Source organism: Mus pahari, chromosome 5 (genome assembly GCF_900095145.1).
Source record: "Mus pahari chromosome 5, PAHARI_EIJ_v1.1, whole genome shotgun sequence".
NCBI classification, from domain to species: domain Eukaryota; kingdom Metazoa; phylum Chordata; class Mammalia; order Rodentia; family Muridae; genus Mus; species Mus pahari.
Window position 1 is genome coordinate 85,774,196 of NC_034594.1, and position 12,627 is coordinate 85,786,822.

The 12,627-nt window shown below is 33.2% G+C and overlaps 1 protein-coding gene across 6 annotated transcripts in view; it reads left to right on the forward strand.

The window, feature by feature from the left end:
- The window catches only part of Cdh7 (cadherin 7), a 152,761-nt gene that overhangs the window by 90,568 nt on the left and 49,566 nt on the right, over window positions 1–12,627 (forward strand). For all 6 annotated transcript variants that reach the window (XM_021197642.2, XM_029539124.1, XM_021197640.2 and 3 more), the window contains one exon: window positions 8,470–8,723. In XM_021197642.2, the coding sequence (XP_021053301.2) occupies window positions 8,470–8,723 (254 nt within the window). The remainder of the gene's footprint in view (window positions 1–8,469; window positions 8,724–12,627) is intronic.

The window sequence follows — 12,627 nt, forward strand, 5'->3', positions numbered from 1 at the left end:
CTCTCTCTCTCTCTCTCTCCATTTCACCTTCTACCATGCTCTTAAATCTGTTTTATAGTTCATTTACTCACATTATCTTGTGAATTTGTGGGAACACAGGTCCTGAGATAGTATAAAGTTCACTGCATTTATGACCATGAATAAGAAACTCAAACTGCTCTTGTTGGAATCTCCACTTCTGATTAAAAGTTGTCAAACCTAATAAAATGATAGGTCTCAAGTAGTTAGTGGTTGAATACTGTAAAACTCTTAAAGCAATAGTCAGTGTATATTAAGAGATTTAAATTCAACATTTTTTCTTTTGTTTTTGAGACACTGTTTATTGTCATGTAAGCTAATTTAGAATTTGTTGTGTATCTGAATTTGTTCTTGAACTCCAAATTCCTGGGATTACAGGTGTAAACCACTAAACTGAGTTACACATGAGTTGAACAATATTGACACCATTAGACATGCCATAGACTGTGAAGAAAAGTCTACCAGCTTCAATGATGCAATGCTACACAAAGAACAAGAGAACATAGGAATGCCAAGAGCAAGAGAAATGTGCTGCTTCAAGGAAGAACATAGCAATAGGTACCCAAGACCAAATGGTCATCCCTGAAGACATACATACAAATCACGTTATAAAGACTGAGCAAAGTGTGTTTGTGTGTGTATGTGTGTGTGTGTGTGTGTGTGTGTGTGTGTGTGTGTGTGTGTGTATGCAATAAGTATTAAGGGAAAAAGAGGGTTTAAAGAGAGGAAAGAGAAGAGAATGATGTAATTGCATAATAAGTTAAAAATGTGCTGCATATGTAGCAGGGATGGTCTAGTCAGTCATCAATGGGAGGGGAGGTCCTTGGTCCTGTGAAGGATCTATGCCCCAGTATAGGGGAATGTCAGGGCCAGGAAGCAGGAGTGGTGGGTTGGTGAGCAGGGGGAGGGATGAGGGGATAAGGGGTTTTCAGATGGGGAAACTCCCATCTGAAATGTAAATAAAGAAAATATCTAATTAAAAAGAAGTCTCAGAAAAACAAAAATAAAAATAAAAAAATAAAAATGTGACTTATTAATGGGAAATGTCTTCAATTTATGATAAATTTTTAGAGTTGTTAAGAACTGTTAGTTGCTTTGAGTTGTTAGTTGTTGTTAAGAAACAGCTTAATCAAGGCAATTCTTTCAAAAATACACATTAGAGGCTTTTTTGCAGTCTTTGTGTGTTAGTTCATGATAACCATGGTGGAAAACTGACAGGTTTAGAACTAGAGTAGTAGCTGAGAGCTTTACATCCTTTTCTACAAGCAGCAGGCAGAGAGAGAGAGAGAGAGAGAGAGAGAGAGAGAGAGAGAGAGAGAGAGAGAGAGAGAGAGAGAGAGAGACTAGCATGTGCTTATGATATTTCAAAGCCCATTCCTCTCCAACAGGGCAAACCTCATAATCCTCATAATCTTTTTATTCTTTCTCAAAGAGTTCCAACTAGGGATCAAGCATGCAATTATATGAGCATTGACATTGAAACAAAAGAAGTAAAATGGAGACATTACGCGTTGAATCCATTTGAAATTTGTTAAATTAGAGATTGCTATCTCAACATTAAAATATATATGGAAATAAGAGTAACATTTTTGCCATATTATAAATTAAGTTTCTGATATTAATAACTATATTTTTATTTATAATTTACCCACATAACTTAATGTTTTAGATTTAGTGTTGGAGGAATTACTTGTAATAGTTTGTATATACTGGCACAGTATGTTTGCATAATGTGAGTGTTGATAATGTGTATTCATGTGGTCTTGATAATCATATAATTAAAGCATATTTTTAATGTTAACATTATGAATTGAAGGACTATAAAATTCATTCAGACACACAGTGTGATTTTGGTTTTGTTGTTGTTTGATTTTGTTCATTTTTTCATTAATTAATTTTTTAAAAATTTATTTAAATCCTGGTTGTGCCCCCTCTAGTCTGGTCCCAGCCTTACCTTCACAAATCCTTAGCCACTTGGCTCAGTCATTCACTCTTAAATTTTATTTTGATATACTTCACATAAGTCATTATAAAATATCAAAATAATACCGTAATCTATTCTCTACACATTACTGTCATTATCTTCAACAAATAACTAACTTCTAATTCTTAACCTGCTATAGATTTAATGATTCAAAAAATCTCAAGACAAACCCTCATTTTTTCTAAAATTTCTTGTAGTTGTCACAAAAAAATAACACTGTACAAAATTTACCAGAGAAAGTAGACTTTAACTCTAGGACCATTGTTGTAAGAGAGAAAAATATCATACTTCATTCAACTGCAGTCTAAATTCAGGTTTAGTAATGCAAACAGATATTTTTTTGTGTGTAACTGAATTTTAAAATGAGGCACCATGGCGCATTAGAGTTTGCCAATTGTTTTGCCTGTGTCTTTATGGCAACAGAGATATTAAGCTGAGTATAAGACCCTCGAAAACTAGTCACTAACTAACTCCTCCATTGACTGAAGGGAGAGGTCCTCTCATTTCTTTGGTTACATTTCATTGTGTTGGATTGGGTCTTTAAAAGATATAATCTTGTCTTGTAAGTAATGAACAGAAGTTTTAGAAGGTTTTAAATCTCCAAGGAACAGAGAAACAATTTACATGGTAAGTTTTCTAAAGAAAATGATTTTAGGAAAATGAAGCCAAAAAAAGACTGTCTAAATTTACCACAGCTGAAGAGAACATTAAGACCTTCTTGGTCACAACCCAGGGACAAAACAAAATGACAGCACTGCACGCAGTTCTGCATAATGAATAGGTTGTGTTTGGCTTTTAGAAGCTAGTGGGAAAAGAGCTTAATCATTGCATAAAATGTACAGATTTTTTTTTTCAGTCATGCGTTCTCTGTGGTGGTAGATTACATTGAAGATTCTGAACAGTTAATTTATTTGGAGTAAGATTATCTTTAAAGAAGAGTTGTAGTACAGGCTATTTTGTCTGTCAATATTGTCTTTTTTACAGTCATTTACTTACAAGAAATAAGTTTAATAAACATAGGAAGAAAAAAGAATTTTGGGAAACATATATTATATCTGATATAAAACATAGATCAAGTCAGAATGGAATGCTTTTTACAATTTATTTTATTTTTATGTGTCTATTTGTGCCCTGTGCAGTATCTGCCAGAAGAAAATGTCAGATTCCTTGGAATCAGAGTTATGGATGTTAATAAATTGTCTCATTGGCGTGTTTTTAAAAAATACAAATGAGATGTATACAGAAAACTTGTGTGATATAACAGAAAAGTTATGGGTGGGGAACCTACATGGCCACAAGTTTATAGAATTTTTGACTCTTAAACATTGATATTTGTAACTTTCTGTAGAACTCTGAACTATATAGTTTTCATATCTCTTCAAAATAGTGCATATTCTGTATTAAGCTGCTATAATAAAAAATAACACAGTGTATTGTTTAAACAATTAAAAAAAATCTACTCATTTTGCAATTGACATCTGGCCAGTCCTATGTCAAGGCAAAATCAATCCCTGTAGAGAGCATTCTTCCTAACGCTGAAGGTGGAGCAAGAAGACTATGGAGTCTCCTTCTTAGAGACAATTTGAGTATCGGCTGTCCTCTCAGGACCCCATCAAAGCTCATTGTTCAATGTTACAGAGATGGTTAAAATATTGACAGCATGAAGGAGCACAGATAATCAAGACTTAATGCTATTAATCTGCCATTTACTTAAATGCCTTTTTAAAATTATTTTTATTATTATTATTTTTTTACAGTTCAGCCATTGCCCCCTCCCAGTAACCCCCTCCCAGTTCCTCAAAAAAGAATCTTGAAAATGACTGAGGTTCAAAGCATATATTGTTGTTGTTGATTCAATTCCTAGTAAGCTTATTGGACTGCTCATGCCTACCTGTAATTTCAGCTTCAGAAAATTGATGTTCTCTTCTAACCTCCATGGGTAACTGTATTAAAGTACACATACCCTCACTCTCATACACATGCATTCACATAATTTCAAAAATATTCAAATGTATTTTAAAGAATTAAATGAAGAAAATTACTTGGCCATGAATGTTTCTTGATGTAAAGGTTTATTATTTTTTATGCAATGAGGTTACAGTAGTATCCATAAAGAAGACAATGATGCAATTCACAGAACACATGAAGCTCAAAAAGAAGGACAACCAAAGTGTGGGTGTTTCGGTCCTTCCTAGAAAGAGAAACAAAATACTCACACAAGGAGATACGGAGACAAGTTGTAAAGCAGAGACTGAAGGAAAGGCCATTCAGAGACTGCCCCACAGGGAGATCCATTCCATATAAGGTTACCAAACACAGACACTTTTGTGGATACCAAGAAATGCATGCTAACAGGAGTCTGATATAGCTGCCTCCAGAGAGGTGACCAATATAGATGAGGATGCTCTCAGCCAACCATTGGACTGAGCATGGGGTTCCCAATGGAGGAGTTAAAGAAAGGACTGAAGGAGCTGAAGGGGTTTGCAACCCCATAGAAAGAACAACAATATGAACCACCCAGAACCCCCAGAGCTCCCAGGGACTAAACCACCAACCAAGGAGTACACATGGAGGGACCCATGGCTCCAGCCACATATGTAGCCTTGTTGGATATCAATGGGAGGAGAGGTCCTTGGTACTGTGAAGTCTTGATACCCCCAAGTGCTCAATGTAGGGGAAAGAAACAGAAGTGATGCGGGAGTGGATATAACATTTGAAATGTAAATAAATAAATTATCCAATAAAAAAGATTTTAAAAAATAGAAGGTAATGGTCTCTAAAACATTTCCCATGAATCTAAAAAATATGAAGTTACAGGAGAAAGAGAGAACAACAGGTGCAAGTGTACTCTCCATGTAAAATAGTTCATTTTAATTGCAGTGAAAGGTGTTAAAAGAAGAGTGAGCAGTTGATCTAAAAAGATGATATGTCTGGCCTTTGTGGACTGCCTTAATTTTTTAATGGAGTTTTTATTTATTGTATGTGTGTTTTATAAAATTCATCGGCTACAATATTTTCTGATTTTAAGTTATTGGGAAATGTGGATGCCCATGGATACAAAGAAATGACTCAGAATTACAAGTTCATCTGTGTAGAATCACCGATGCACGACTATGCCCCTTCCTTCACATATGGCAGAGAACATGCAGCTTGTAATGTCTGATGTTTACCATCTGGCTAGTTGCAGGAAATTGACAGACCCTGTCTTTAGATATAATCATCCATACTAATAGTAAATTTTAAAAGTCTCTTTTGTAGCCAGTGAGCCAATTTTAGTAAACCAGCTGCTTTTGCCTCTGCTTATGACTCTGACATCAGAATCCTTGACACGTGACTAATCAGCACCTATAATTCCCAGGGTGGCTTTATGGCTTTACTAATTTTGTTCTTTATAATACAGAGATCTGCATGCCTAATTAGTCTTACTTATTATTATATATTTAAAGTGTCAGTGTGATGCTGGTTTGTTATGCAACTTCCAGTCTTATGAGATTTGAGATTCAAGCACCATACTTGTGTTTTTCTTTCTTATTCTGGGCTGTCTTAACATTATCATTAGCATTGTGTAAAGGATTATTCTGATAAACAAATATAACACTTTAAAAAATGCATTTCATGTATCTTAGTAATGAGGAAGAAAAAAGTGAATTAAATGAATTAAATGTCATTTTTAAAATGTGTTCAAATAGTGAATACATGACTGAGAGACATGATCTGCAACTATTTTTTTAATGTAACATGTCCTCAAATATTAGTTTATAATATAAATTCTTTGATTATTCTATTTTCATTATGCTCTAGACAGATTATATCTTGGGTATTACTGTTTTTTTATGAATTTATAACACCCTGATTCTGTACCTCATGTGCTGCCTTCCAAACATATTTAAATTATAAGTAATGTAAAATAATTATATTTACATTTGTAGTGAATTTTAAATTATTATTTGTAGGTGAGACAAAATTTAACGTGAACAGTACCTTTTGGTACTATTGAATATGTTTGACTAAATATATTAAAGCTAGATTGTAGTTTGCCTTGGTTTGCAAAGAGATCCCAAATAGAATCTTAACCTGCCCTGTTTAATATAGACGTAATGTTTGATGAAAGCTTTTCTTTTATATTTTGACATTTATATAAGTAACATGAGACTAAAACAAGGTTATATACAAAGATTTCATAGTCTGTCAATGTCTGTAAACAGTTTCTGGTGAATACAGATTCTCTACTTGGTTCTCAGCACTCCCACTGACAAGCAGTGAGTTGTAGGCGCAGGCCCAGTAAAAATTTCACAACCACTGTGGAATTTCTCAGTGAGGAATTGTGTCAAAATTACCTGAAAGAGCTCTTAAAAAGTATGCATACCTGCACATATTCTCCTCATCTTTAAATTGATGCCTCATCAAATAAGCTGGAAAGTTGAGTCTTAGACTCTACATACTTAAACAACCCAAGGAACTTACACAGTAGGTAAGAATTCATCCAGTGCAAGCATGGGATCCTGAGTTGATTCCCACAGTTAACTTAAAGGTGGAAGAAAACAACTAAATCCATAGGGTTGTCCCCTTAGCTCCACATGTACGCCCTAGTGTTTGGAAGAACACGTATTGTGCATACAAAGTACAATAATAATAAAAAATATAAACACAAAATTTTCTCATTAAAGGACTATAGAATTTTAACAAGATGATTTCTGTGTCACTGCTTTTCCTGAGCTTCAGCATTTTTTAGAGAACCTGGGATATAATTTCACTTTTAATTTTCCTTCTGGAGCTATTTACAAAGTTGTTTTGTTTGTGATCAAGAAAAGATATATATCATTTCTTTCACTGTCTCCCACGTGGGCTATCTGCGTCATCTGTGTCAAAGTCATAGGTCAAGTTTTAGGTTGTTTGTGTTCAAGATCAGTGTCTTAATTTTGTAGTTTTGCTAAAATTCAGTTAAGAATTACTGAGCTTCTTTTCAAAACTTAAAGAGAAATGAATGCTGATAATAAATACATGGACCTAATCGATTGTATCAAACTAATACATGACACATATCTTGTATAAGAATGTAGCTAAGGTTTGTCTAGGTTAGGCATTGAAACCAATTTTGTGTATGAATTTTCCTTTCTATTAGCTAAAACAGAGCAGCATAATCTAATTATATAATAAATATTGCATGCATCTCTATCTCTATCTATATCTATCTATATATTTGTATAAGAGTGCTGGTACATTTATGTAAAGTATAATGTATACTACATGTATTATAGTATTGTATATATCACAAACACTACAAAACTTAGATATTGTATATGATATATAGAATATAGTACTTTGTTTTATATACAACATATGTCAATATATGTTATACTATATAAATTGTTTTAAATACATTTTACTTGATTTCATACCCTTTTGGAGATGGCTTGGAATATCTGCATACCCACATTAATGCCCACATATGCCTGTAGGCATAGTACATAAAATTATATTCCAACTGCCACTATTATATTTTCAATGTATTTTTTTGTTAAATGTTTATACTAAGTAAAATGTTCTTTGGAATTAGCCATATTTCTATCATGTTCTTTATTACTTTATAATCTTTCTGTTTTGAATCATTAAATATAGAGAATTTGGGAACCTTTTTCAGTGATGCAATTGAGAACAGAAGCTCTGAGTAGCTGTCTCTCTTCACAAGTTACTGTTCCAAGCATCCACATACAATATACATATATATTTATATATCTCAAAGATGGTGCTTTTAGTGCAATATTTATTTTTTATAATCTTTTCAAGCTTCCAGTGACTGCCTTTGAACAGATTTTTAACACCATTAGTCCTCTGAGAAAATCACAAACAAATTTTATAGTCTGAAATACAAGTATCAGTCACCTAATTAGAGAGCATTTCGGTTTAGCAATAGACAGTTAAGGAACGCATCAACAGTGGGTGCCATATAGAAAGGAATAAGCTGTAGTGTGAGTCTGAGCACCTTAAACATATTTCTACTAACTACATCTACATTTTGAGCACCTGGGAACTCAGAAAATAAGCATAGCCTCCTAAACCGTTGATCTTTTAAATGAGGGCCTAAGTGAACAAAGAAATTTTCTTCCCATATAATGTATATTACTGAGTATATATATTATACGATTCAAGAATATTATACCGATGCCCTGTTGGATAATATTTTTAAATTATAGCATTCTTTCATATAAAGTTGTAAAGACTTGAGTTTGCCTAAAAAATGTGTAACAGTAGAATGGACTATATTAACTCAAAAGCACTTAACCAATGTCTGAGCTGGAAAACTAGCAAGGACTCTGATTGACATAAATGCTTATTGTGTTTGAATGCTGGTTGGGCGGTTTCATGACAGAGTTTCCTCTATGGTTATTCATATTCATAAGTGAAAAGGCTGTCCTTTGCTGACTATCTAATTGGTAATTTAATTTCCTTAATAACTTTCTTTACAGGAACTGGATTTTGAAGCCAAAACAAGTTATACACTGCGCATAGAAGCTGCAAATCGAGATGCTGATCCCCGGTTTCTGAGCTTGGGTCCATTCAGTGACACAACAACAGTTAAGATAATTGTGGAAGATGTGGATGAGCCCCCTGTTTTTTCCTCACCCTTGTATCCCATGGAGGTGTCAGAAGCGACACAGGTGGGGTATATCATTGGCACTGTAGCAGCTCATGACCCAGATTCTTCCAACAGCCCTGTGAGGTAACAGTTTGTTGCTACCCTTTCCTATGATTCTCACCAGTATTTTTGTGTTCACAGTCATCATTCTCTATAATGGTCTTCTATGATTTAAAGCAAATCAAGAGCTTCTTTCTTCCTTTGCAAAGCCTCAGTCTAAGACTTTCAAGAGGAACAGAGCCGCACAGCATCTTTACAAATTCAGTTTAGGGATTAATTAATTAAATTAAGAATCAATGTAATAAATAATCTTTCAAATCAGTCTCTGTGAATAGCATGTGCTAATTAACTTCTCTGGTTGTAGTAGTAAATATGAAATAATACCTTACCTATGTTTGCAGACAATTTAAATTACCATTTTTTTCTACAAAAAAGACTCATTTTTTAATTAAATAATCTACTTTAATATAATACATTTGGGTTATGTAAGCATTTCAAATTACCTACACTAGCTTATCTGATATCAGCTGCTATGTTTGTATGAATGCAATGAATAATTCAAGTAGTTTTGGAAGATCAGAGTAGGTAAAATATACTTGATAAAATATTTGTGTTCTCTAATTTGAATTTGTAATGCATTGCCCCATACAATAGTTAGTCTAGTCTATCTATCTATTTATTTATTTATTTATTTATTTATTTATTTATTTATTTATATTTTTGCTAAAACATCTTTACAACAATCATCCTAAAGAGAAGGGGTTTATTTTAGCTCACAGTTCTATGCTACTCCATCATTAGAATGAATACAAAAGGTAGCTGGCCATGTCATATTGTTAGTGAGATGAATGTATATGAATACATAAATATAACCTGTTGAGTTTATTTAGCATTTTTCATATGTACACTAATTTGGATTGAGTATATGTGAGTAGATATTCTGTCAAGTGGTTTATCCTGGGGGAAGACTGGTTTTCTCTCTTAGTAGCCAGTAAGTGCCTATAGGTCTTCATCTAGGAGTGTAACCTTAGGAAATTTCCTCAAATTGTATAGTGTGGCTAGGAAAAGTTTTTCCATTCTTACATAGCTCAGGAGCTTCTCCATAAAGAGTGATCCACTCACAGAGATTTGGGTTATTCCACACTAATTAACTTAGTTAATACATACCATCACCACTCATAGTCACAGTAAGCATAAACCAGTTACTGATTATAATGTTACTTCTACTTAAATTATTTAATTTAATGAGAGGCACATAATTTTTTCTAGAAGGTAGAAATATAGAAAGGGATAAAAGCATACTAACATTTACCACTATTTACGGCCTCAATGAAAAGCAGCATTCAAAGACATAAACAGAGACCATTGGTATTTGTTATCTTAATTTTATTTCATTTTATTCATTCATTTGTATATAATATTGTTAATGTTTTCCTGAGTAACAATTTCATTTTTAATAATACTGTACATGAAAAGAGACAATGAAAGTTATATATGCTACAATTTAAAGAAAAGGAAGGACAGATAGTCTGAATTGCATAGTCACTCGTATTAGGGAAATTGAAGTATGAACTTCAGATCTCAGAAAGAAATAACCAGGCCACTGGCTGAATTCCAAGCTATGTAGTCAAGATATCGTGACTTTTACTAGTGAAAAAACATGTCTACTCTTGTTCACCTTGTTTTTCTTTCCTAAAAAGTAAAGAAAATGAGTTGGAAGCTAAGGAAAAGCTTACAATATTTTCTCACAGTGAGATAGGCTTGTCTCAAGTAATTTAAAATGATTAATTTCTCTTTGTATGTATCTTAGTTTTATTAAATTATCTGCTTGACTTGAGTCTAATACTGTTATGTTTGAAGCATTTCATTATTTTAAATTATTTTTTAATATTAACACTAACATTTGTGGCATAGATTTTTTTCCTTTCTAATTTTATATATTTCTCATCCCTATCCATTTATGATGCTCTTTTAGTGTTCCATGGTTTGCCTTGTTGACTGTCTTAATTTTCACGCAATCTATAAAAGTTGGGTCTCTTCCCAGCAGTGTTTTTGAATGGTCTACATTATGTCATGTGACATCCTATATTGCTCTGTAAACCAGTAATGGGGAACAAATGCTATGATATGCGCTTTAGTTTATGTTATCCTTTTGTTAATGATAAATAGAAATGACCAATAATAACAAATGTTATCATTATGTATTTTCATTGCTATGTTTTCATGACAATTTAATGTCAGAAAAGTCAGTTGAAATCGTATTTTATAAGCAATCACATTGATTATTTTTAAGGATTTATTTTGTGTTTGTGTGTGTGTGTGTGTGTGTGTGTGTGTGTGTATGTGTGTCTGAATATGTGTATATATGCAGATGTTTGTGGAGTCAAGAAGAGAGAGTGAAACTTGAATTACAAACAATTGCGATGAACTTGACATAAATGCTTGGAACCTAACATGGTTCCTCAAAAGGAGAGTGTGTGTTGGTAACTACTAAGCCAGCTCTCCCCCTGACATGTTGGCTATTTATCATAAAACTTATTTTGAACATATATATATAAAATATGATATATATATATATATATATATATATATATATCCAGTAAATGGCAAGCATTTTACAATGGCTTTTTAGAAGTTAGCATCTATTTTCATTAAGAGATCATTGAACTTTCATACTTCAAATCCCCTCTCAACATGGACCTACACGTGGTAAACAACAGTGTTCTGAGGAAGCAGAAAACAAGAATTTTCAGATGGCAGTAGAATATGACGTCTCTTTATCATTGTAATCTTGCTTCCATGACATCATAGATGTTGTTTGCTTTGTCTCACATTCATTTACTGTGTGTTTGTGGGTGAATATGTATGTATTTGTGAATACATGTGTGCTTTTAAATTTGTGCATGTGTAGTTATACAGTATGTTGAGGAAAGATGACATCTTGTGAGCCTTATTGTCCCTCCTCATCATATGGTTTCAGATCTAACTCCAACACCTACTCTTCTTGAGATATAAATAAACAGTGCTTTATTATAGTAACTTAAAGGGAAAATAATATTATTAAAGCTGTTAAACAGTTCAGAAATTGAATCATTAGTTCTGAATTTGTTAACAATTTTTATGCTATCACATTAAAATATTGTATTGCATAGTATGGATTCTCAGTAGAAATATACTTCCAGTAAGGCAAAATCAAGATCTTCCAATGTATTCCAGCCCATACATATGCAAAAGGAAATATCACCTTGCTAATGCATCAAACACAGTGACTTTTCTCTATGCAACTGCCCTCTGCTGGGAAAAATAAATTGCTTGCTTGCATCACTGTCATAATATTGTCATTTTGACTGTTACAGAGGTAATACGTGGAAATGGCAAGGTTCTATGAGCCCAGACCTCTGTGGTTGTATGCAATATAACACCATTAGGAAATGTTAGGTCTCTCTGTGGCTCTCCTTTCATCTAGATATCTTATTTGAATAGTCTCATATTTCATTACCTTTGCTTTCCACTTTCTACATGTGAACTGTGAAGTACAGAGGTGGGAATTAGGTGATGATTAAAATTACTCAGGAAAAGAAAGTGTGATGTTTTTAAATTTTCTTTAAGCAGTTGTAGATAACAGAGTTTACACCTTTTGCCAGTTTGTTTTAAAGTGTTTATATACTATTTTATGTCTCTTTGAACAGTAAATACTAACATCTACTGAACAAGGAAGGGCAGGCTGCAGACAATTGTATCTCATCATCTTTTAAGACAGTATCAACTTCACTTTGAAGTACTTATCCAAGATTGTAAGGACCATAAAGGAAACCAGAGAGTAAAAACTCAAACTCATTCTTCACGTCAGCACTGACAGACTGATCAATGGTTCAACATACATTTATTAAGAAACTCAAAAAAAAAGAAAGAAAGAAAGAAAGAAAGAAAGAAAGAAAGAAAGAAAGAAAGAAAGAAAGAAAGTAGGAAGGAAGGAAGGAAGGAAGGA